Source organism: Carya illinoinensis, chromosome 4, assembly GCF_018687715.1.
Source record: "Carya illinoinensis cultivar Pawnee chromosome 4, C.illinoinensisPawnee_v1, whole genome shotgun sequence".
NCBI classification, from domain to species: domain Eukaryota; kingdom Viridiplantae; phylum Streptophyta; class Magnoliopsida; order Fagales; family Juglandaceae; genus Carya; species Carya illinoinensis.
In genome coordinates this window covers 38,261,677-38,288,356 of record NC_056755.1, presented here as the reverse complement: position 1 = coordinate 38,288,356, position 26,680 = coordinate 38,261,677, and the positions used below count along the sequence as shown (strand labels likewise).

The window sequence follows — 26,680 nt, the reverse complement described above, 5'->3', positions numbered from 1 at the left end:
ACCTTATGACTATAGGCACTGAAAATATAAAGTGGTTTTACCCACCGATGGCAAGGTTTTTGGGCCTCATGGAACAGCATCTGTTGCATCTGTGGATCCTGGATGTACCACAAGAATATCTTGGCACCTTACATTAGCAGCAACTCGGCTAAGGGATACATAAGAGCACTTGTTTTCATGACATGTCCGTAGGCAGAAGTAAAGCAACCATTATGAAGACTAACCATATAAATAGAATTAATAAATGTTGTTAACCGTAAGAATAATATTCTACCACATTGATCTCCAATAAAATCATGTCAATCAAGAATTACACTTTAATCTTGAATTGACCAAGTAATTTTTACTTTCTTCTAATCAGTGTAGTTTAAATATTTACACAGGCGTATACGGAATGTCACCTTGTTAACGAACCATATGCATTATGATTATCACATCACCTGCGCATTATCAACATACTGCAAAGCCTCAGAAAGAACTTCTGATATCCAGCTCACTGTAGTTCCAAAAAAGAGCTCCCAAAACCAAAGATCCAATGCCAGCACTGAGGAAAAGATGAGCAGCGCCAAAGTCTGGTAGCGGTTCAAAGGCCAACCTGAGACTTGAGCAAGTGTCTTTAGAAATGGAAGCGAATCACTATGTAGACTCTGGTTGCTTATAGACCATGCTGTTATCCACTGCACACGTGAAGGGAATAGATCAAACTCTTCTCTTAACCTTCTCCCCAAGTCAGGCATGTGGCCACCGCCATATAGTATAGCAATTCTATTATGGCCCTCATCAATGGCTCTTCCAAGAGCCTCTACCGCAGCTCTATTCCTTTCACCAATGATGACAGAACTCTCCTCTACATCTGTCGTCACCTGTGTAAACCTTAAAAAAAAATGAAGGAAAAAAAAAAACCTTTTTATCAGAGCTCCATATTAACAGGATTTTTCCAAAATAAAATGCGACCGCACCAACCACCCCTATCCTATGCAAGAGGGCCAATATGCGGTTCCCTTTTCTTTACAACTGGGCCAATGCAACACCATTTTTTTTTCTGGATAAAAAAGTACAATGGATAGGAGGAAAAAAATCTACGGGAGTTTGACGTGTTGTTTGGAGCAGGTGACAGCAGGTATAATTAGTGGTTCAAATGCTAAGATTGTAGATCGATGCATTATACTTTCTCCATTGGACTTCAAAAGCTAATTAATAAATAGTTTTGTGTAATACATGATAAAGAGCTTGATGATGATGATGATGATGATGATATAACATCTAAAAGTTACAAGAAATACTACAAATCAGCCACTGTTCATTACCCACACCCCACACCTGACGTGTATTTTATTTTGTTTTTGTTTTTTTTTTTTCCCTCCTTCACGCTGAAACGGGGGAAGAAGAGACCATTTTCAAATTTGCTCTCCACCCCCGCGTAATAAACAAGTGGGGCAACAACGACGTTGATTCTATGCCAATTACATTTTTAATGTTTTCAAGGACAGAAAATTCTAGAACCAGCTCTTTTCTCTCTGGTTGTGGTTCTATAATACCAATCGCCAACACCTTCTGTTGAATGTTGCTGCTCCCTCATCCCTTCTTCATTCAAATTTTTTTTTTTAATCAATTTCCCTAAGAAAGCAGACATCTTTGGTGCTTTTCCTTTCAGGTAAGAGATACAAAGTGTCTTGTTCTACTGATCTGTTAATCAAAATCAGAACTCTGTGTTCTGGGTGCTTTCGATCTGTTGCTGATTTGGGTTGCCTTGCTTTGTTTGTGGGTGTTCTTTAGACTTTAGAACACAGGTGAAGGGGAGGGGGAGCTGCAGGAGAGGGAGAGAGGTAGAGGTCTGCTTCGGGAGATCAGATGGCTGGATGGCTGGCTTAGCCACGCAAGGGTGTGGGGTGTGCCTTTTGCTACAGCGGCTGATGAGAAGATTTTCTAAAAGTAACATACCAGTTGGGAATTACATAAAACATCTAAAAACAGAGAGAAATGAAAGAAGGAAGCATACTTACTCAGATGTCAGTCGCTTTGCCAGGAAGACCTTCATTGCAGCCCCAAAGTCAAGCCTAGACAAGGCTTCCAGTTCAGGAAATTCTGATGCCTGGTTCCCCACATCACAAACACTTCCAATGATGAGAAGGCCCACAAGTGGCATAGGAAGCACACGTGAAGCCCATAGAAGCTTGGATCGCCAAGGATCAAGGTCTCCTGGAATTGAAGCAGGCTGCACCAAAGCTTTTGTTGATTTAAGGGTCATGTCTCTTGCAAAAGTGAAAAAGTTTTCACCTTTTTCAAGCTGGAAAGTAATGAGTGGATATTGTCAGATCTGGAAGTTGCAGGTTATTGATGAATACAGCAGTGAACCTATGCCTAACAAAATTAAGTGAACACCCAAAATTGTAGTAATTTTATTTCAATCTTTCCACACATAACCAAAGAATCGAAAAGATTCATGGTAAATTGAAATTTCGTAATTACAATTACTGAGATACAGAAAACATGCACCAACCTGTATGATATTGGTAATTTTTAAACAGATAATGCGAAAACGAAATCTGGATAAATACCAATACCTATTACAGGTACAAGGATAGAGATCGAAACAAATAACTCTCAGTCCAGAATAAACAAAAAAAAAAAAAAAGTCTGAAGCATTAAAAAACTTGTATGCATAGAACAGTTGGCGCAACATAAATAATAAACAAACAGGAGTTAAAACCATTCCAATTGTAGCAGTGAACCTTGAATTATAGACCACATTAGGGAAGAAACACTGTAACTATATTACAAATATATAAAAAGCCATTACTGTAGGTTATTGACCAAGCGCGACAGAAACAACACATCCACACAACCACCATGCTGAACTTTCAAAGAGCAGAACAGTTTATATGACATACAAGTAGGAGACAAATCCCTTTCCATACTTTTTTAGAGTACCACCCCCATAGTAGCAAAGCATCTCTATATCACCTATCTCACTGATAGAATTTCCAAAGAATGGAAAGCATTAACACCAAGAAAATGTCAATCACTTCATCGACTTCCATTATAATACCACTTGTATATCAGAACAATTTAAGCCGAGCGGATAAGAGAACATACCTGAAGTAATTTAAAGGTTTCATAATCAAGATCTGCATGGTACCAATTCTCAGCTTGGTAATCAAGACAATCCAATTGAAAATCAAGCATAAGAACTCGAGCCATCTGTCGCTGGATGCATCCCAAGATGTTAAAACCTCGCGAACGTGATCCTTTGTCTCTTCTTTCAGGAGTAAGGTTCCTTCTATTCTCTAAAATTTCTCTGCTAGCCACCATTTCATAGAGAATACAATCATAAGGCTCAAGTTCTTTCTGTAGGGTTGCAAAGTACCTGCACATACGGCTCAAAATCATCAAAAGTGGTATTATTTGGGAAAATATACTTCATTAAGTAAAGAAAAATAGCCAAAATAATCAGTAGAATCAAAATTATAAAAGCCAACCAAGGATATCACCCGACTCTCAAGTGATGGCAAAAACAGATTACCCAAACTGATGAAACTCCACTCTAACTTAAGTTCATGGGAAGAATCTACTGTCCCTTTTTGTATACCCCACCTTGTCCCCACCCCCATATTTCACCACTCTTCTCATGAGAGATAATCAGAAGCCAACTTTTACAAGGATATAGGCACAAGGATTGTAGCATTGAACAGATTATTCAGGTTATTTGCTCCACCTCTTGATAACATAATGTTAAGGAGAAACAATCCAGATTAGATATCTTCTTTCAGCATTTTATTCCCTTTGTTCTCAAATGTCGGTTTTTTAAAGAATAAAAGAAATAAAAAGAAAATTTTACATTAGAAATCATCTTCCACATATTTAAATTAGTACTGAATAATTTGGTTAACTGATTAATACTATTTACCACCCCTCATACTTTGGCCAGGTACCATCAAGATTTCACATTTACCAATCCAGACGAGTGTCAGGGCCTCTTTTTATGTCATTCTCTCAATTTCTCCCAATCAAAGTGCTTGATGACTCTTCCCCAATGTTAATTTTGCTTGCAGTTTAAACTCCTCAAAACCTTCCTTCAATTATGCACTCTCACCGCACCACTTATATAATCTAATTTCTGCCCTTTTAAATTTGCTATTCCTAGCACATTCTAATCATTAAATCCAAACCGTGCCTAATGATTTGCACATTCACATATCATGCCTACTAATCTTGTTCTAAAGCTAATTTGCAAAATGGTCTTGACGGCCACATGTACTATCATCCATTGTTCCGAAGTAATTTTTTTTTTTTTTTTAAAAAAGAAGAAGAAGAAGAAGAAGAAGTTAAAAACAAAAGAGGGGATGAAAACATCACAAATATAAAATTATATCTCTTAAAGTCCCCATCCCAGTTACTACGACTAGAATTTAACAAGAAAAAGGGGGGAGGGGAAGAGTATCAACGGATCTGGAAATAGACCATTGATCTCTATCAACAGACATGCAGGGCCAGCTCGTGGGTTAGGCGACTTAGGCAGTTGCCTAAGGCCCCCAACCCATGTGAGGCCCCAAAATTTAAAAAGTTCAACTTTTTAAATTTGAAAAAAAAAATGGCACAAAATAACCAAAAATGAGAGAAGGTTATATACAAAGAAACAAATTATACACAAAATAAATAGATGGTGGCTCACTATGCATGCAGGTGAAGAGAAAGGTCAATTAATGATCCAAATGTGGGAGAAAAATGATCATAAACTTACTTTAATTTATCCTCAGTTTATTTAATCTCCCTTTTTTTTTTTTAATCGTTATAATTTTTTAATTTTTTACTTGAACTAACACTTTTTCTTTTTAATTTTTCCATGTCCTCTGTTTTTTAAATTAAATTATCTCCCATATATTCATATATTGAGAAATTATTGATTCATATATTATCAGACATCTTTTTTAAGTAGTTTTTCTTAGAATTTAAAAAACTAAAATAAATCAATTTAACATTTAACATAATAATAAATACAAAGTAAAAATATCTCATTTTAATTTTTTGCCTAAGGCCTCAATCTATATCAGGCCACCCCTGAGACATGGTAAAGGCCTTGGGATTGGATTTCAATTTGCTGTTTACAATTGCATGTGTTCAGGGTAGAAGTTTTCTAGACAATGGTCGCCATGCTACTGACTATTTTGACAACCACGTGTATCGGTTGCTCCCTCAGCTTCAAAAAGAAAACATTTGAATTCCAAACATTTGAAGCTTTCTTCTCCACTACTTTTGGATAACTCAATTTCCAGAATACCTATTCTTACTCCCTCATTTAGACTCCATGTTTAACGATCAACCAATCTTTCATTATAAGAACTCATCACTATGCCGCTACCATCCTATTTTTATCTTTTTAGACGCTTTTTTTATCCAAACTTCCAAAGCCCATTTCATAAAACCTAGAACTAGTGGCATACATTACATAAAACAGAGAAAGAAAATGAATGCTTATCAGTGATACAATCAAGATAACAAAATAAAATTAAAAAAAAAAAAAAAAGTAATTGAAACTCTATAGAGTAGACGTACTCTTTATCTGCAATGTGAATCGTCGAAACCAAATCGACCTACACCGCCAAAAGAACAAGAATCCCACAATCAGATAACCGCAAATAAGAAACATACGTACCCACTTGAAGTGATAAGAAACCGAGCTTGTACCTGAAGAAAAGGCCGCAAAAGAGACCAGGGAAACCTCTTCCTGTACCTGACCACAGCAGTCTGCAACTCCGCGCAGCCTCCATCAACACCCCTCTTGAACCTCATGAAGTCAGCAATGGAGTTATTCTGCAAAAACTGCTCCGTCGAACCATCTTCGATGGATTGTTTCAAAGAGGCCCTGGGGATTGCGAAGTTAAGGGGTTCGGACAAATTAAGGCTGCGTTTGGAGGTGAAGAAGGGTCTGAGCCTAGTGGAAGTGGAAGCGGAAGATGGATGCGCGCTGGAATGAGATGGAAATGAAGATGTGGAAGAGAGGATTGACAAAGAGCTTGCGACCATTCTTCTCTCGAGAGAGAGAGAAAGTTGTGCGTATTTGGATAACCAGAAAACGGGAGATTTTCCAGCGAGACCCTGCTTCGGGTTTTGCAGTTAATCTAGTTTCGTACCACAAATCTATATATATATATATATTTTTTTTTTCTTTTTTCTTTTTTCTTCTCCTTTTTAATAATGAATCTTTGCCATTCTATTTTATTTTCTCGTCTTTACTATTTATGTATTTAATTTTTATTTATTTATTAATTAAGAAAATGACTATTAGTGTATTGATATTTTTTTATATCTTTTAAAATATTTTAAAGTGTTAAAAAATATAAATAAGAATTTAAAGAAATTAAAAATATTAGTTTTGCCTAAAGCATGCCAAGCGGTTACTGGTAGATGGCACCCTAGTAGTATTTTTAAAAAAAATAGATAAATTTAAAATTTATATAAAAAATTATTTTTTTAATAATAGATTTTATTTTTTTAAAAAAATATAAGAAACTTACACACCTTAAAATTATATCTGACATTACTTATAAATATTATGAAATCTTTATATATATATATATATATTTCATGTATTTTTGTATGTCTTTGTTAACTAAATTCCATAAGATTTGTATTCAAAATCTTATAAATATATATATATATATATATTAAAATATAATTTCTTTATGTTGAATCTATTTTTCTTATGACCTAAACTAAGTTTAGAGTTTGGACAAAAAATCTTGTTCTTTTTGGACTGATTTGTTTCAATTTCAACTCTCAATGCGAACTTTTTAATAGATTAGAAGCAACTAGTAGTCTTAAAATTAGTTGAATCTTGCTTGCACGCCAAAAGTCGCGTTACTTTGAAGAATTGCTTTTGGATTATTTCCATTAGGTCGTGGAGGATGAATATGTTTATTTTTATTTTATATTTTAATTGGTAAATTCCATATGATTATTTGTAACACTAAGCAATAGTTATTTGTTTTCAGAGATGAGATAAGATGAGATGGGATAAATTGAGATTAAATTGAAAGTTAAATAAAATATTATTAGAATATATTGTTTTTATATTATGTTTATATTGTAATTTGAAAAAGTTAAATTATTTATTTTATTTTGTATGAAAATTTGAAAAAGTTGAAATGATTAAATAAGATGATATAAGATAAGAAGAGATAAGATATTTTGTGAAAGTGAACAAATGAAAATAACTCACTTAAGAGGGTGAGAAACCTCCAAAACAATAGAGAGGAAAAGAGAATGGAACTGATAGAATTTATATTCAATAACTAAATAATATTATTCGATGATTGTTCTGTCGTTCCTGCAAGCCTTATACCAACATATTCCCACTAACGGCTGGCAATGCAACCTCCAATCACATGGTAGGATTCATAACAGACTAAAGTAAAATAAGTATAAAGAAATACAGTGAATTAAACAAATGCTTAGCCATATAAGGCTTAAATTGTAAAAGCAAGAAATTGCATAGTCGCATCTCAAGTCTGTTGAGCCCAATCCGAGTCTTCAGCATCTCTGGCCCACGTCCAATCCAAATCCTCTTCCCAATCCTAACATGCGTGTGATAGATACCCCTCTCCTTTTGAAAACATTACCCACAAGGTGTGGGTAGGTTTCTCTCAACTCTGAATATGGTTCTCACATTGCATCCTCCATGCCCTGACCTTGCTAGCGAACTAAGAGCTCCATAAGGGCTTGATTTTTGCTCTTCCTCATCCTACAGGCCATAATCTCCTTAGGTTCGGGTTTAATCACCCCTTCTACGTTGATTGGAGGCAGAGTTGAGAGTGTCACAGCCCCATGCCTTAACTTCCTCTTTAGTTGCGAGACGTGAAATACCAGGTGGATGGACGTCGTGGGTGGCAGTTCAAGTTGGTAAGCCACCTCCTCGATCTGCTGCGTCACCTGAAAAGGCCCATAATATCAGGGTGAAAGTTTCAAGCTTTGTCCTCGCGCCACTCTCGTCTGCCTATATGGCTGCAACTTGAGGTAAACTCACTCTCCCACTTCAAAAGTTTGTTCCTTTTGCTTTAGATCTGCATATCTCTTCATGCGTTGTTAGGTCTTGTGTAAATTCTATTTCAACAATTGCATAATCTGGTCTTTGGTTTTGAGATTCTCTTCCACAGCTTGAACTTTAGTGGTCCTTGGGACATAGGGTAGTAGCTTTGGAGGCTCATACCCATATAGGGCCTCAAAGGGGGTAGTTCAGGTTGATGAGTAGTAGTTAGTGCTGTACCACCACTTGGCTAGGGATATCCAATAAGCCCAAGACTTAGGCTGATCACCCACAAAGCACTGTGGGTAGTTCTTCATGCACTTGTTCACTACCTCTGTCTGGCCGTCAGTTTGGGGATTATAAGAGTTACTGATAGATAATTGTATCACCTGAATTTTGAAGAGTTCCTACCAAATAATGGTGAAAATACTACCCTTATCTGACACTATTGACTGTGGCATCCCGTACAGTTTGAGCACATGTTTGACAAAGAGCAAAGCCATTGTTGTGGCGGAAAAAAGGGTAGGATAAAGGAACAAAGTGTGCATACTTGGTTAATCTGTCCACTATCACCCACACATTGTTAAACCACTGAAAATTAGGTGGCCCTCAACAAAATCCATGGTTATGCATAACCAAGGTTGGGAGGGAATGGGTAGGGGTTGGAGGAGTCCTCCAGGCTTAAACTGGTCTAATTTAACCCCTTGGCACACTTCACACTCATAAACTTTTTTAGATTAGACATCATGCCAGACCAATGAAATTCCTTCTTCACACGATGTAGAACCTTGTCATACCCTGAGTAGTCCCCTAAAGGCCCACTATGGAGAGTCTATAACACCTTATGTCTTGAATCACCATAATCAGTCACACACAATCTCTGTTTGTAGTATAGCAAACTAACAGTCCATCTTTTACTGCAAATTTCTGAGGAAGTTGGTCATTCTCAAACTGAGTGGGCAGGTTAGATGTGTAGGGGTCTTAGGGGTACCCCTTTTTTATTTCTTCCCAACAGTCAGTTGTAGGTGCTGACAAAGCATAAATGCTTACTTCTACCTCCTCCTTTCCACCTTAATCTCTTCTAGAAAGGGCATCGGCCACTTTATTTTCGATAACTTTCTTATACTCAACTCTTAAGTCATATCCCAATAGTTTAGACACCCGTTTTTGCTGCATAGGAGTGCCAACCTTTTGTTCAAGTAAGAATTTAAGGCTTTGATGATCTATCCTTACTGTAAAAATCTGCCCAATCAAGTAAGGCCTTCATTTTTGGATGACAGCCACTAAGGTGAATAATTCTTTCTCGTAAGTAGACCAAGCCAATACTCTTCCCTTCAAGGCCTAGCTAAAATAGGCAATGGGCCTATTTTCCTACATCAGTATAGTCCCAATGGCTTTCCCTGAGGCATCACACTCTATGACAAAAGGAAGTGTGAAATCTGGTAAAGCTAGGACATGGGGATTAGTGACTGTTGCCTTAAGTTTAAAAAAGGCCTATCTAGTCTCAAGGGTCCAACTGAACTGATTTTTCTTTAACAAGTTGGTTAATGTCCCTACAATGCCCCTATATCCCCTTAGAAACCTCCTATAATATCCTGTAAGGCCTAAAAAGCTCCTTGTAGACTTAAGTGTGGTAGGGAAAGGTCACTCTTCCATGGCTCTGATTTTTTCTCAATCTGCTTTCACCCCACTAGCAGATATTAAATGCCCCAAATAGGCCACCTCAGCACAAGCAAACCTGCATTTTGAGGTCTTAACAAGTAAACTGTGTGCCCTTAGAACCTCCAAAGTCAGTTTTAAGTGCTGCTCATGATCCTCCACATTTTTACTGTAGACTAGAATGTCGTAAAAAAAAAAAAAAAAAGAATAAATCTTCTTTAAGTACAATCTAAATATTTCATTCATTAGGTTTTGGAAGGTTGAAGGGGAGTTAATTAGCCCAAAGGGCATAACTAGAAACTCATAGTGGCTCTTAAGTGTTCTAAAGACCGTCTTAGGGATATCTTCCTCCCTTACCCTTATTTGATGATAACCTGAACGTAAGTCCAACTTTGAAAACACTTTAGCCCCACTGAGTTCATCAAGCAGTTTCTCCACTACTTGGTTGGGATATTTGTCTTTGATAGTGGCCTTGTTAAGGGCCATGTAGTCTACACACATCTTCCAAGATCCATTCACCTTTCTAACCAATAACACTAGTGAGGAAAATGAACTTTGATTGGGTTGAATTATCCCAGTTGGTAGTAGCTCCTGGATGATTTTTTTCAATTTCATCCTTCTAAAAGTAAGGGTACCTGTAGGGTCCCACAAACACAGGTGGTGTGTTGAGTTCTAAATTGATGGAGTGGTCACGTGTCCTGTTAGGTGGCAGCCCTTGTGGTTCCTCAAAAACATCAGTAAACTAATCTAATAGGTCATGCATGTGCCCAAGCACCTGTTCCCCCTCAAGAATGGTGTCATTCTCTAATAATTGTAGCAATAAACCCATTTTTTCCATTTTATGACTTTTATCGAGTCCCCCCAACTCAATTCTGGTTGTAGGGCTCAAGCCCTTCAACTTGATGGAATTTCTACCCTACTGGAATTCCATAGTCAGGTCTACAAAATTCTAGAGTATTGGTCCTAATTCCCTTAGCCATTGCACCCCCAACACCATGTCGCAACCAACTAATACCAAATTCTAAACTTCTATCAAGAAGTTATTTCCCTGCACTCTGAACTTTAATCCAGGACATCTTCCTTCACTAGTGAGCAGCTCCCCATTAGCTACCTTTACTTTAACCCTATTCTCCACTTCACTTCCAGGTTTCCCCTTCTTATCACCAAAGGGTCTTAGAAATTATGGGTGCTCCCCAAGCCATCTAGTACGACTACCTCTTGGTCCCCCCCACTCTCCCTTTCAACCTCGTAGTTTTGAGGTTTTGGGATCCTAACAGGGTATGTAGAGAGATTCTGGTTGTGTTGAGTGTTTGGTTTTCTAAGGTTGCTTCCTCTCCATTTTCCCTCTGAACTGCCTTCCTCCCTCAAGTTGTCCTCTACTTCCTCAATAAGGAATAGTGTCGAGTTAGAGCATTTGTGGTTTGGGTTCCATTTTGAATCATAGTAATAACATAATCTTTTATCCCTGCGATCCTTCATTTGGGTCTGGTTTATTTTCTAGACAGACACTATGGCTTTGAGATCTAGAGGTCCTTTTGGTGCAGTTGTTGGGCTGTAATAAGGGTTTTTTGTGATTATAGATTCAGGTAAGGGCGGCAATCCCTTAAAATGTTTCCTTATTGCTCCAAATATTTCCTCTTGAATCCTTGCTAGGCCATAAGCCGTGAGCAATATGTCTAGCTTGAATATCTTGACTGATAGTCTTATATCATCCCGAAGGCTACTCAAAAAGCAACTGATTTTGTAAGACTCAGACAAGCCTCTCAACCTATTAGACAGGGCCTCAATCTTGGATTTATATTCATCCACAATTTCAACTTGCTTCAAATGGGTCAATAATTCCATGGGGTCATCATATGAACTAGGTCCAAACCTAGTTAGTAGCGCTTGAGTGAATCCCTCCTAATGGTCCAAACTACTAGTTGCCTCTAGGTCTTGGAACCAAATGAAGGCTTGATCCTCCATATAAAAGGATGCCAACCTCAATTTTTGTTGTGCTAGTGTGTTGTAAAAATTAAAAAAAAAAATGGTTAGCCTTATAAAGCCATCCCGTGAGGTCTTCCCCTTTGAAGCTTGGAAAATCTATACGTATTGACCTTGGTATTATTTCTCCTCTAGATTCCTAATGCTCCTCACAGCGGTGGTGATTGGAAGACTCTGCCTAAGCATAATTGTGGTACAACTTCTGCAGCTTAGCATTCATCGTAACAAGTTGTTGCATGATAGTATCAGACTAGTGTTTCAATGCTACCATCTCGGCTTCTACTATTTTAAATTAAGAATCTGTAGATCTGTTAAGATTTATCAATCCTTCTTATAATTGACTTATTCTTGTACCTTCTGCCATTGTAAGCATAGTGAGATCAAAATCTCTAATACCAGATTGTAACACTCAAGCCACTAAATTAGGAAAAATGGGAATAACTCACTTAGAGGGTGAGAAACCTCCATAACAATGGAAAGGAAAAAAGAATGGAACTGATAGAATTTGTATTCAAGAACCAAATAATATTCTTTGATGATTGTTTCATCGTTCCTGCAGGCCTTGTACTAATAGATTCCCACTAATAGCTAGCAATGCATCCTCCAATCACATGGCAAGGTTCATAACAGACTAAAGTAAAATAAGCATAAAGAAATACAATTAATTAAACAAGTGCTAAGCCGTATAAGGCTTAGATTGTAAAAGCAAGAAACTGGGCCAAGCCCAGAGTCACATATCAAGTCTATCGAACCCAATCCGAGTCTTCAGTATCCCTGGCCCACGTGTAGCCTAGATCCACTTCCCAACCCTAACATGCATGTGACATTATTTTGACCTCATTGGAGCCCATGATTCTCTATCCCTAAACTAAATTCTGATTCGATACAATTTGAAAACAATAAAATTATAATTCTATTGTCATTGATCTTCTAAAATTATATCTATTAATGGTGCATACCACTCACTCTCATGCAATCAAGTTGTGAGTTTAAATTTGGAATATCAAAATGATTGTTACATGGGCAATGCAATGAAGAAGAAAGGGATAAACAATATTCTTGTTTATAATTATATGAGTAATTAGGGCTGTATAGAAACTGACGGGACTAATCGATGGAGTCTGAAATCGGCCGAAACTGATCGGCCTACGATATAAAATTAAGGAAACCAACGCTGGCCAGTTTGGTTTCGGTCTTAACCAAATCCAAACCACTGAACCGGTTGATTATATATGTATATATATTTTATATTATCCGCATATAAAACGACAGTGTCATTTTAGTTATGACTTTTATTTAAAAAAAGAGAGAGGTGAAATGGCACCATTTCGACTGCCATTTCGAGCTGGGATCAATAAACCCCCACTTCTTCTTCTTCCCTCTGCAAGTCTGCTTTCTTCCCACCAACGGCATAGCCCGTCACTCCCCTCCTCATTCACAACGATACTAAAGTCAAACTGACGAACTGCACCAACTCACACTGACACGAAGCTATCGATTTTCTCCCCCCTAACTGGCCAATTTTGAACCTCTCTAAAAGTCGTCGGTATGGCATCAATTCACACCGATGGCTTTTGACCGAAACCACACCGATGGCGTCAAGTTTTAACCCTTTTAAGTAATGTTAGGTACAAGTCCTAATATACAAGCTTTGTACAAACCATTTGTAAAAATGTAGGTCCCATCAAGGAAAAGTAAATTTTTCATACTTTTTGTAATGAGGTTCACTTTTTTTATAAAATGACTTGTGCGAGACTTGTGACTTTAGAGCTTGTATATACCATTTTTTTAAAAATGATAGTACAAGAAAAAGAATCATCTGAATTAATTATTGTTTAGAGATAAGTGACAATAAGTTAATCACTCAAATAAATTGACCCTCTTTTTTCAGAAAAATAAAATATGGCTGGCATTGGCATATACCCTCTGCATGGTTTAATATAAATAAATTATCTCTAACCCAAAGAATGTAAACCCAAGACTACTTTTAATTTCCCCTTTCATTCTTATGAACATATGACTGTAAGTGAACATGAATTAGTAGAAAGCAAGTAAATGAACAGAAAACCAGAAAATGAACGCCACTAATCTTCAAATCTCGAGTGGAGGAGCCGTCAAAAGACCATCACGTGATTTGCATGTGCCACCAAAGCTATGTGGCTTTCCTATGCATCGGTGCATTTTCCGACCTCCTACCACCACACGCGTGGCACAGCTGGACTCCCAACCTCTAGATCCTTCGGACCCCAGTTTCCAGGCTCTGTCCACAACGATGCATGTAGCATAGATGCCAGCTCCACCACGCGTCCCCCTATAAGTTTAGAATTGTGGTGAAAAATATTATTTTTAACTTAAGGTTTACAGTTTAGAGTTTAATGTAATAAACTTTATTATTAAAAAATTATTTATTATTTGAGATCTGTATGTCTAAGCATTTTCAAACATATTAGATTTATTTAGAAATAAATTTAAAAAAAAAAAAATTTTTGAAATAGAAATGACATATACTTGATAAAAATCAAATATTATAATAAAATAATAACAAAAATAGTCAATAGATTTTTCAGTAATTATAATGAAAAAGAAAATCTCTTCAACGATGCATAAGTGATAAGAGAAGAATGAAAAATATTAATAGGCAAAGTCATGAGTAGATTATACAAAAATAATGAAAAATATAGATGGGCAAAGTTGTCATTGTGTTAAAATGATGAGGGTCATTTTGTAATGTACAAAACACAGTAAAATATGGATTACTTTTTCTGAAGTGCTTCTGACAAAAAGTATCACTTTGATGCTTTTGTTGAAATGTGATTTTTTACTTTTTCTTGGTTTACAAGTACTTTGATGTAAAACTACTAAATGGACAAATTTTATCATTTAAACACTTTAGACTATTTTATCATACTTTTTAGATCTCCTATCGCAATCCCAAACAGGCTCTAAAACTGCCAGCGACTCGAACTATTTGATTCTAACTATCAAGACTATGTTACATCTTTCCCTAACTAAGAATCTAGGGAAAAAAATGTTAAGACCTTTGTCAGCAATTCCCTCAGATAGTTCAATGTTGCTTTCATGGATGCGGATTAAAACTGCTATTGCAACGGTCCCCTGGTTTGGGTCTACTTTATTAGTCCCATCGCCGATTTTTATTTTATCTTATATTGTATGCACTGCAATTTCTGTGAATGAGTTCTTGTCAGGGTCTCCCGCCTTCTCCTCTTGTATTCTTATTTTAATTCAATGCAAGTTTTATGAAAAAAATGAAAAAGTAAATGAACGCATGAAACCATGCAATATCTTGTTGTTCAGAATCTTCAGATAACAGAATAATACTTACCCAAAAGAGAACGGGGGGAAAACAGAACAATGTGCATCCAGGGCGGGAGAAATAGCCATCCATCAAATAACAGAAAGATAATCACATACTGAATGCGACATTCATTGCTCACTCCAAATCAATAAAAATACAATGAATTAGTGGAAAACCCCGCCCAGAAAATATCTCAAGCGCCATTGACGTATACAGGAAGTTTCCAACTAAAAAAATCAAAGATTGTTGGAACTCATCCTCAAAGGAGTAAAGTCGTATGTATAGAAATCTTCCTAATTCAACTTCAAGAGAAAGAATGACTGGTAATGGATTTCTTCAACTTCAATTAGAGAGGAAATAAAATGATAGAGACTGGCAAAAGAATGGTCGCCGAGTTTTTCCTAACTAAATCTATCCATTCCCGTCTCACGGTGACATCAGCCGTAGACCAGCTTTTAAATCCTCTAGGGTAATGGTACAAAGTTCATCTGTGTCTATACAGTCAAAACTTAGCCTAAGGTCCAAATACTCTCTAGCATTGACTAGAGTTGGATCCACTAAACCACCATTCATCTCCTTACGCTGCTTTTCCGTTGTTTCACTCTGTATCAGTGCTGCCACAGCTTCTTCAGTGCAAGAAGGGTGTAACTTAAACCCATACAACAAACTATCTTCCGCTTGATTATTCATCTTGATATGGAGAATCTTGGCTAGTTCTTCTGAACTGAAGTCATTAAAAGAGAAAATCTTGGTCACCCGCCTGCAGAAGCCTTCATTAGAAGCAATCACACGCTTCATTGGTTCACTATACCCAGCAAATATGACAACCACCTTTCCACTGTCCATGACAGACATAATCTCTTCTAAAGCTTCCAATCCATAGTCCTTATCATCTGCCTTCTGCATAGGTATCAGTCTATATGCTTCATCAACAAAAAGAATTCCTCCTTCTGCTTCTTTAATCTGTGCACAGTATTCTATGGTTAGTTTGTCACAGTAAAGCACAAAAGCCTATCTCTACGAGAGGGAGATACAGAACCTAAGAGCAATGATGCGGACAGCCCAGTATATACCTTCCTTCTAGTTTTTGGCCCAGTATGACCAACGAATTCTCCAACCAAGTCGGTCCGCTGTACCTCTGTTACTCTGTCGGTCGGTAAAATTCCCACCATATAGAGTAATTTTCCAAGGATTCGAGCTACCATAGTCTTACCTGTAGAAGATATTAATAATAATCTTGCTTTGCAAATTGATACAAGAAGATACAACAAAGTGATGCATTCACATATAGCAGAATGATAATGGTATATATCAAATTTTAATTTTCATTCACTCCTCAATGCCAGCAGTTAAAACCCCTTGAGAGATATTATTGGGATTTAAGAAATAAATGAGCATAATAAAAAAGAAATAATTTGCGTTTTGAAACTAGGGTTTCTAATTTTGTTTTGAATATTTTCAAATTATGCCTTAACTTCCCAAATTCCAGATGTTGTTTAACTGTTTGAAGGTTTTAAATGAATTGCTTTAGGTGCCGATTGACTTCATTAAATGTTGAAAAAGTTATGATAGGCAAGCAGGAAACTTTCCAATTTAAGCTTATAAGGTTCTGTGTAAAATAGGAAAACTTACCTAATTTCAGACTTCCTAGAAGCCCTAAAAGACATTTCTATCGAGTGCCTATAGGCTGTAAGTTTTCATTAACTGCACTTAAGGAAAAATGGGACTTCTAGAAACCCAAGGTCTGGCACCCCTCTTAGGAATAATTAGGTTCAGCCTCGCTTCTTTATTAACACTGCTAGGCTGCTAGAAAGTTCCCATTTTCTTCTCTCAAGTCTGCCATCCCTTTTGCAGCCACTCTTCCCCTAATTTTCCATCAACAACTCGAGGTCTAAGTCTGCTGCAGCCCATAGGTGAGAAAAAATTTTGAATTTTCAACACTTGTTCATGAGTTGATCAAGGAATAGCTGCTGAATGGGACCTTCATGTGTTTGTCCAGATCAGAAGCTTCAGATTTGAAACCCTAAACTGCAACCCTCCTTCCCTTTCTGCTGCCACTACAAAGTTTTTCCTTCACTTTAAAATGAAATAACCTCTGATTCCCATATGACAATATACAGAAATTTAAGGCTAAAGTAAGCAGAAACTGAAACAGTCAAAGAAACTCAAGCGGACAGATTCGCCACTTGATTTTCTTACAACTTCACGGATATTAAGGCGAGGTTATTTTATAAAACTGATCCCATGATAGATGTATGATGGATTGAGGGCAAAAGTAAGGCCATGTTTGGTTTAACAAAAAATTTCAATTTTTTATAAAACCAAATCAATTTTTCATCCCATCGTTACCCAATCATTATCTAAACACACACACACACAAACAACTTTTACAAACTCCAAAAGAAAAATAATCTTAAAACAACTGTACCTATTCACTTTCACAAACTTCAACACAACACTTACTTTTAAAAAAAATCAAATTGACCTCTTAGCTTCATGGAGATCAAGGCACTTCTCAGATTGCTGCAATTTAGAAGATGGTTCTAATATGTCTATGGTGGTGTCTTTGGAGGGAGAGGAACAAGCGAAACTTCGAAGATCGTGAGCGGTCATTGGATGAACTTTTTAACACCTTGTTCCAATGGTCGATTGTAATTGATTTTAGAGGCATGACCATCCATGAATTTCTTGTATCAATAGAACATCACTCCTAGGTGTTGCTCTTGTAGATGACCAGTATACTTGGGCTTTGCCTATTCTTATGATCAATAAAATTTTATTTACCAATTAAAAAAATCAAAATTTTCCCTCTCCTTTCCCAAAACCCATTCTCAAAAAAATTCTCAAATTTTCTCAAAATGGTTTTTTTTTTATGTCGGGGAACCTCTCCAAGGCAGGGCCCTTTGGACCCACCCCTGCAGAATAAACCCCGGTCCCGTGCACCGCACCCTCGGAAGTTTCCCTACACGGAATTGGTTAAATCGCTAGCTTTTCACCAGGGAGTGTGGCCCCAAAGGATTGTTTGTACCCATGAGGTGTTGAACCTTGGACCTTGAAGGGAATGAGACCCCAAGACCAAGGCCTTCACCACTTGGGCCAACCCCTTGGGGTTAATTTTCTCAAAATGTTTCATAACCAAGAATGGCCTAAGGCTTTTATTGACTGTTAGAATTTATACATGCTGTCCAAGGATGAAATAAACTGGTTTCTTTAAGTTTTACAAGATTTATGTCAGTATGAACACATCATACGATCATAGAATCCATGAGTGATGCATTTCATTGGTTGTATAATTGTCATACATGTAGTTAAGGGTGAGAGTTGGCTACTGCAGAGACACTGCAGCACCATAACCATAGAAGGGGGTTGCTGTTTGGACTAAATTTAGTTCTAACCCCAATGAGTAACCCTTGCAGTGACTCAAACCTCCTACGCATTGAGGGAAAACTTTGGAGTTGTAAGAGCACAAATTAGTTTCAGGCTATATGCTATGTTGATACTAGCCTTTACTCATACATATGATATGTTATGAAAGTGAGGTTTTGTAAATGCTTTAACCTGATGCATGTGCTATCTATTATGTCATTTATATATTTATGTTATGAAGGCTATGCCAATGTTTTTTATAGAAAAATCATGATTATTCTCATGTGATGAGTTTTATTTAAAAGCTCGCGTCATAACAGTTATGTGAAAAGAAATGGTCAATGAATGCATTATTGAATGTTTATTTTGGCCATATGATGATGCTTGGTGCCAAAGCTATGCTATGTACGGATGTGCAAGCCACACTGAAGATGTTGAGATGTGGCCTGACCGAGGTGTTCACATCCAACATGAATGTGGTACCCCTGATGTGAATGGGCTATGGAACTGGTGCATGATCTTGCACGCAAGGGTTAATGTGTTGGTCATTACGTAGGTAACTATTTAAATGTAAATGTTTTATTACATGTGTGCAAATGTTTAATTGTATGTAATAATGTTTTTCAAACGTAAATCCTAATTCAAAACCTTTTTTATTGAGTATTCAACTCATTTACTCTTTATGTTTTAAAATGTCCCGGGTGAAGAAGATGGGGATGGGCTAGCAGACCAAGACCAGTAGGAAGGGACCATGGCTTAATCAAGTTCTAGAAAGTGCTCATCAAAAGTGTTTTTGGGTCGAGAAGATATATTTACATCAAGGATATTATTTAATTTCAGTTTATTGAACTTTGTTACATCCTGCCTTATAGTTTGAGAATAGTTAAGTTATTGGTTTTGAGGTCTTAATATTTATGGATCGTTTATTACCTATTGCTACGTAATGTTATAAATTAGCATTCTTAACCCTACAAAGAGGTGTTAGATATATAGACAACCTAGTGATTATAAATAATAAAATTATGAGGCCTAAAAAACACCTTATTTTTTTAACAATGTTAGTGACTTACAAAAAGATTGTGCCCAAACGCAAAAAGCAAGTACCAAGCAAAGATCAAAAGGATTTCCAATGTTGAAGGAAAATATAGAAACATCATGACGAGCTAGAAAGAATCTTGCCAGCAACTACCTGTTCCAGGATTGCCAAGGAAAGCCATATGTGGGGGTCTTCTTGAGCCAATTTTCAGCCCAAGGGCCCTTCGTCTCTCATCCAAAAGCATACCCCTTGCCCATTTCCGGAGCTGTATCTTAAGCTCATGCAATCCTACTACCTTTGACATTTCATTTTCAAGTTCATCCATCTTAGATTTTGTTTCACTGCATGCTTCAATTGCTCTTCTCTTTCGCTGCTCTTCTAGATGCCAGTGCAAGAGTTCCCGCAACTTTTCACTTCCGGGGCCTCGTGAGAGATGATTTAGAGGAGTCATGCCCTCCTGCAATTCAAATGTTACACCAAATATGATTCTTTACCTAGGGAGAATCTTTTACTAAGCTGAGATTATGCCAATCAATTGCAGTCCACATACATTATCCTTGGCACTACAATCAGCATTGTATTCAAGCAATGTTTTGACAGTCAAGCAATCTTCAGCTCGAAGTGAGTACCAAACAGCAAGATGTAAAGGTGTCATTCCATTCTGCATTAACAAGACAGCACAAAAGCATAACATATCATCAACAGTCAAATCCCAGTTTTAATTTGAACTGCTCAAAAAATGGATCATAAGGCAAAGAAAAGCACATTTGCTTTTGCTTCAATAAAAGCACCATGACCAAGAAGCAGGCATGCAGCATCATTGCACCCATTCTTTGCTGCCATGTGTAGCGGAGTCTCTCCATACTGCAAACCACAATAAGTCACGAACACAAGCTTAAACAAATCCCCAAGCGTCATAACTGTAAGAATATCCACATCTATATTCACATTTTAGCCAAAGGAAAAATGCATACCATGTTCTTGGCTTCCAACTCAACCTTATCTGGCCCTTCCCAATCAAGAAGAAACTTGACTATCTCAACCCTGTTATAACCAGCAGAAACATGAAGTGGTGTCTGTGCCATCTGCAAACAGGCAAGCAAAACAGGTGCATAGAATAATAAATAAACAACTCCATATAACATGTAGATTTAGGAATCCTTTAATGAATATAATAAAACGTAGACCTCGCTTATTTTAATTCTAAAACTAGAAGCAGATACACATACAAGTACAGAAAAATCTAATAACAAAATAAATGCTAGCTCATTTTTATCATTTTACTAACAGGTTCCTTCCCACTTCCGTTGTTTGCACTCCAACATTTGCTGAACTTACTATGCATGTTTTCTACGTTCATCCTACCGTTGTAGAGCATGCTCATTCTTCGACCTTTATATCATTGACAGTTTCTCCGATCAAATTAAACCAAGTCTATGTCATTGCGTTATGGAACCTTTTCTTGAAACTGCCTATCAAATGCACAATTAAATAAGAATAACTTTGTATTAGATCAAAAAGATGAAGGATCAATGCACAATCATAGGAAAATTATTCATATGTAGCCCAATTGTGTACAAGCTAAAAAAAAATAAAAAATAAAAAATAAAAATAAAAAAATAAAAAAATAAAAATAAAAATAAAAAATAAAATAAAATAAAATTGTGTACGAGCTAATAGATCCATCTCCATATCTGTCTTTGATCTCATTAAAACACCAACTTCGTGCTTGTTTCCTCAACAAACTTCTTTTTTTTCTACTTTTTCTTTTTTTTTTTTCTTCTTCTTCTTCTTTTTTTTTTTTATTTTTTTTATTTTTATTATGTCGAGAAACCTCTCCAAGGCAGTGTCCTTCGGATCTATCCCTCTAGAATAAACTCCGGTCCTATGCACCGCACCTTCAAAAATTTTCCTACACAAAACTGGTTAAATCGCTGGCTTTTCACCGGGGGTGTCACCCCAAAGGATTGTTTGCACCCATTTGTTTCTTCAACAAACTCAACCACATTATATCTATATAGACCCCGCCAAACGCATGTCAACTACCACCGAAGAAAAAAACAATGCTTTTCAAGTTTTCTGGCTTATTTCCTTAGAAATTAATACAACATTCCCTACACACGAGACTTCAGCCGCCAACCCACCCCCCCGGCGGCGGGGATAAAAATTATAGGGTAGTCAATCCATATGAGTCATTGGGTTCGGTTCGTTCAATTTACACAACACAGTTCACACCCTTGAAATAACAACTGTGAAAACGGAAGTGAAAAAAAGAATTGAAATCTTGGGCAAAACGAAAAAAAACTAATTAACATAGAGAGAACGAAATCTTTACGACGGGATTTCTTTCATTGAGAAGAGAAGGGCGGTCTCGGAGTAGCCTTTGAACCCCAATAAGGTCCCCGGACTGGGCGCAGCCATGAATGGTGGTCGGCTTGGCAGATCTTGACCGTTGATCCTGTGGCCTCTGCATCCCTATGAATTCGGTCTGAATGTCTCTCTCCAGTAGGCGAAAAACGAAGAAAACGGTTGAGAGAGATTGCAGAGGCTGCTTTCTTTCTTCTTTCTGTTCTTCGTTCTACTTTTCTCTCGAGGATTGTCGTGTCCAGTCGTTGGCGGTCAGTTCGGAAATGAAGCTGAAACTCAGCCCGCGTCCGACTATCACGTCCGAAACTGCCACAACTGGGACTGTCCCCCCGGCTCTGGTTTTATTGTGCAACTCTCTCCCTTCGATTGATTTTAGTATTAACTATTCATTGGGTGTGTTAGAGCACCGACGTAACATTTTAAGATGAAAAATATTATTTAGTATATAAATAATTAGTAGAATAATTTAATTAATTTAAAATATATATTTTAAAAAATAAAATAAAATAAAATAATATGATATATAGTATGTATGTACGATAAGTAGTAAAACTCAAATTAATTTTTGCGATTTATCCAAGCCATTGAAATGTATTTTTTTTTTTTTTATGGATATTTGGGGAGGGGATCGAAGCCCAAACCTCACTTTTGGAAGCCGTTGGCCTTTGGCCATTGAAATGTACTTCATTTGTCATTTAGAGCACTACCTCCATCCCATAGCTGTTAGAATGACCTATTTTTTTAAAAGAGTAATCTTATATATAGGTAGTATGAGGATGTAAATCTCGCGAAATACTTTTTAAAAAGAGTAAAGCTCAATGTGAAAAAATAAAGTTTTTTATATAGGTTTCAACTATATCTTACTTTTGTTTATTTTAAAATAATTGTGTGAGGAGTGTAACTCCAGAAAATCTAACTAGTTTTAACTCTTTTAAATCCAATTGTTAAGGCTGTGGAAGACTCATAGGTAGTTTAGGGATGATAGTTACAATTGAATCTAGAGTTTGCATCTTTATGGTTGAATGGCGGTTCTCTTTTGAGATAAGTTCAGCAATTACAACCTCAATAAAGAAAATGGGTGTGCGATGCAAAAGAGATGCCCAAGTAGAAATTCTCAGAAAGTGCCATCATAAAATGTATAAATTTGTGACGATTACGATAGGCTACAAACAACTCAATATCCTTGGAATATTTGAGTTGGGGATTTGTAGTAGACAACTATTTCCAAAAATTATTAACTTGAGAATAGAAACCAGCAATAGATTAACCTGATACCTGATGCATATGATAAAACTTAATCTCAAGCTGAAACTGCAACGAAGCATCATAAGTACAGTTATATCTTTTAGTAAGAAAATCCTAAGCAGCTTTAGTATTACCAAGTTTGGGGAGCAAGCTATGGATGAAGGGATTAGAAGTGTTGATAAACAAAATAAGATTTTGTAGTGAACGTTATGTCAATCTTCAAGGTGGCATGCAAAAACATCAAGATTCTCACCTTCTTGTTGATTTGGTGCAATAATATCACCGGATACATAGCGCCACAATTTTCTTCCTCGAAGAAATACTTCCATATTTTTTACTCACATATTATAATTAGAACTATCTAAAAATTATCAATAGGACAAACAATGGTGTCAAGGTTGGGACAAGTGTGAGACATGCTATTGTAGTTTTTTTTTATTCAAACGGTCAACGGTCAACAATCAATGGTCATTGGTCCACAGGTCAAAAGTCAACATGTCAAAGAGGTTGGAACAAGTGGGCCAAATTGGATTGGGCTTGAACCAAAGTAGGCCGAATAAAAACAAAATGGAAGAATATTACTTTGGGCTGGGTGAAATTGGGCTTGAATTGGGCTGGACTAAGTTGCTGGAGTGAGGCGTGTACGTGTGACACATGGTGCGTATGGTCAGACACACCGACTAAAGCAGTAGCGCTTGAGGCAGCAAAAAAAGATTTGCTTGACACAGAAACATCGAGAAAACTCTTAGGACTCCCTTATGATCATATGATTTGATGAGAATCTAAGCAAGAAACAAACATAAACACGTGATAAACCACCGTCAAGTGGAGAGGTAGCCAAGTGCTGGCATGGAAGAAAGAAATAGCAAAAGGACGGCTTGCATAGACAGAGAAATCATAGATACCAAGTTAATGGTGGCTTTGATACCATGAATAGAGAGGGTTTTGGTGAATCATATGTGTATAATTTTTGTCTGTATAAAACTATAAAAAGTAGGCCTATATGTAGTTGAATATGACCAAAGTAAATAAGGAAATACAATGAAAAATGAAAGATTCTAACCTAGCATAATTACAAGAAACTAAGAATATTATCATAATATTATGTATAAATATCTAAGATACATATATATACACCAACTATAGTGTTAACTCTCTTTTACGGTAGTTTTAGGTCGTGGTCATGGAATGAAATCCTATAAATAGTGCTACTTGACTAAGAAATTTCTCCATGCAGTATTTGATGTGCACTTGAAGAAAATCTCTTCCAAAAGCCTATATATAAAATCAAAATACAAGAGTGCTTTGTCAGTGAAATTCCATTTCTTTCACCCACAGAAATTCCAAAAATAAACCCAACCCAAATAAGAAAAGAAAAACTCCAAATTCATGAATAACCCATGATATCACAAACACATCATATTTGAAGCTCCAAGAAAATTAAATTCAAGATTTACATTTGGTTCGAGATTGAAAGTAAATAGGAGGAGGATATGGGTGGTGGGCAGCATGTGTAAAGTTTAGAGACTCTGATTGCAAACAAAGGAATTGATTCTAACTTCATCAAAACGGTAAATTCACTTTTACATTGTTTTGTTTATATACATTATAACAAAAGTTGTTGAAAAAGGCAGAAGTAAAATATTACATGATTACACGTGTATACTTAAAACTAGAAAAGAACTAAATAACTAAGTGTTTAATAACAAGCACGTGATTGATATGCATATAATACTCTCCTTCAAGATGGAGAATCAATGTTTAAGATTCCCATCTTGTGTAACAAAGTAGAAAAAGAGAGAAAACCAAGTGGTTTGGTGAGAATGTCAGCCAATTGAGAAGCAGAAGCAACATGTAATGTTCAAATTAATCCAGCCTAAATCTTCTTACGAATAAAATGATAATCAATTTTTATGTGTTTCGTGCATTCATAGAAAACAGGATTTGCTGCAATCTGAAGTGTAGCCTGATTATCACAGAAAAGTAAAGCAGCTTGTGGGTGAGAAATGGAAAAATCAGAAAGCAAAGAATGAAGCCATGAAAGTTCAAAAACTGTAAAGGCCATAGCCCGATACTCATCCTCTACAGAAGATGTTGAGACAGTGGACTGCTTCTTAGCCTTCCAAGACAACAAAGACGTACCAAGAAATACACAAAAATCAGTGGTGGATTTCCTTGTATCAGAACAAGCTGCCCAATCTAAATCAACAAAAGCTTTGAGATGAAGTGGAGAATCTGATGGAAAAAATAAGCCTTGACCTTGTGTGGATTTAATGTAGCGTAGAATACGATGTGTAGCATGAAAATGAGGAACATGAGGATGTGCCATGAACTGACTTAAGGTATGAACTAAAAAGGTGAGATCTAGTCGAGTTAAACACAAGTATAATAGATGACCAATCAAAAGTCAATAAGCACCAAGATCAGATAGTAATTCACCCTCAAACTTATTGAGCTTCAAATGCTATTCCATAGGAAAATGGACAAGTTTAGCTCCAAGAAAACCTGTATCATTAAGAATGTCAATGGCATATTTTCTTTGACAAACAGAAATTCTTTTAGTTGAGCGAGCAACTTCAAAGCCTAAAAAAAACTTTAGAGGCCACAAATCCTTGAGTTTAAACTGACTATTGAGAAACTCTTTCAAAACAGAAACTACATAAGCATCATTACTGGCAATGACAATGTCGTCAACATAGACATAGAGAGCAATGAAAGAAGAACCTTGAACCCAAGTAAACAAAGAGTAATCATTCTTAGATTGAAAAAAACCATGTTGAACCAAGGTAGAGGAAAATTTAACAAACTATTGGCAGGATGCTTACTTTAATCCATAAAGAGATTTGTGTAATCAACAAGCTCGAGACCCCCTTACTGCCAAAACTAGGTGGAAGATTCATATAAACCTCCTCATCAAGATTACCATTCAAAAAAGCATTATTAACATCTAATTGGTTCAAAGACCAACCCTTGACAACAGCCAAAGCAAGTAAACATCAAATAGTCACCATTTTAGATACAAGAGAAAAAGTCTCCAGGTAATCCAAACCTTCATGCTGTGTATAACCGTTTGCAACTAAGCGGACTTTATACCTTTCAACTAAACTATCAGTTTTGAGTTTAACTTTATAAACCCACTTACAACTTATAGGCTACTTCCCAACATGTAGATCAGTAAGGGACTAGGTTTTATTCTCTTGTAAAGCTGCAATTTTAGTTCCCATTGTATCTCTCCAATGACTATAATGCATAGCTTGTTTAAAAGAAGTGGGCTCAAATTGATCAAAAATAGATAAGGAAAAACTCGATGGGCAGAAGTAGTTTGGAATATGAAAGTGTATGAGAAAGATCATAAGGTTTACCTGCAGGAGGAGATAGGATTGTAGGAGCTGAAATAGAACTACAATTATAATCATGCAAGTAGCCAGGTAATCGAGAAATATGAGTGGATCTTTTCAAACGATAAGAAGGAACATATGTTGAGGTATAATTTGAAGGAAACTGTGAAGAATTTGAAGTGGTAGGGTCAAAGATTGAGAAAGGTAAAACAAAACAGAAAAATTGTGAATTAGAAATAGGAGAATGCTGAGATGTATGAAGATTAAAAGGATGGAATGGGAAAATGGATTCATGAAACAAAATATCTCGTGAGACAAAAATGGAGTTTGTATCAAGATCTAAAAGT

General features: G+C 36.6%; 2 protein-coding genes across 8 annotated transcripts; both read right to left on the bottom strand.

Annotated features, from left to right (window-relative positions):
* Positions 1–213: 213 nt before the first annotated feature.
* On the bottom strand, positions 214–6,126 carry LOC122308285. 3 transcript variants are annotated; one of them, XM_043121530.1, is made up of 5 exons: positions 5,686–6,126; positions 5,554–5,591; positions 3,097–3,367; positions 2,004–2,287; positions 214–873 (listed from the first exon to the last, which is right to left on the bottom strand). In XM_043121530.1, exons 1-5 carry the CDS (start codon positions 6,022–6,024, stop codon positions 432–434), a joined length of 1,374 nt encoding a protein of 457 aa, XP_042977464.1. In that variant the 5' UTR covers positions 6,025–6,126; the 3' UTR covers positions 214–431. The 3 variants fall into 3 exon arrangements, with proteins under 3 accessions (XP_042977464.1, XP_042977465.1, XP_042977466.1); XM_043121531.1 differs by lacking the exon at positions 214–873 and adding an exon at positions 1,177–1,910; XM_043121532.1 differs by lacking the exon at positions 214–873 and adding an exon at positions 1,766–1,926.
* An 8,949-nt stretch (positions 6,127–15,075) lies between these two features.
* Positions 15,076–22,137, bottom strand: LOC122308283 (protein CfxQ homolog). 5 transcript variants are annotated; one of them, XM_043121527.1, is made up of 8 exons: positions 21,719–21,853; positions 20,672–20,855; positions 20,358–20,468; positions 20,149–20,247; positions 19,934–20,044; positions 19,537–19,840; positions 16,055–16,194; positions 15,076–15,944 (listed from the first exon to the last, which is right to left on the bottom strand). In XM_043121527.1, the coding sequence occupies exons 2-8, from the start codon at positions 20,765–20,767 to the stop codon at positions 15,408–15,410; spliced, it is 1,398 nt and encodes a 465-aa protein (XP_042977461.1). In that variant the 5' UTR covers positions 20,768–20,855; positions 21,719–21,853; the 3' UTR covers positions 15,076–15,407. The 5 variants fall into 5 exon arrangements, with proteins under 5 accessions (XP_042977461.1, XP_042977458.1, XP_042977460.1 ...); XM_043121524.1 differs by lacking the exon at positions 20,672–20,855 and having other exon boundaries at positions 21,698–22,137; XM_043121526.1 differs by lacking the exon at positions 20,672–20,855 and having other exon boundaries at positions 21,719–22,137.
* Between the last annotated feature and the right edge of the window lie 4,543 nt (positions 22,138–26,680).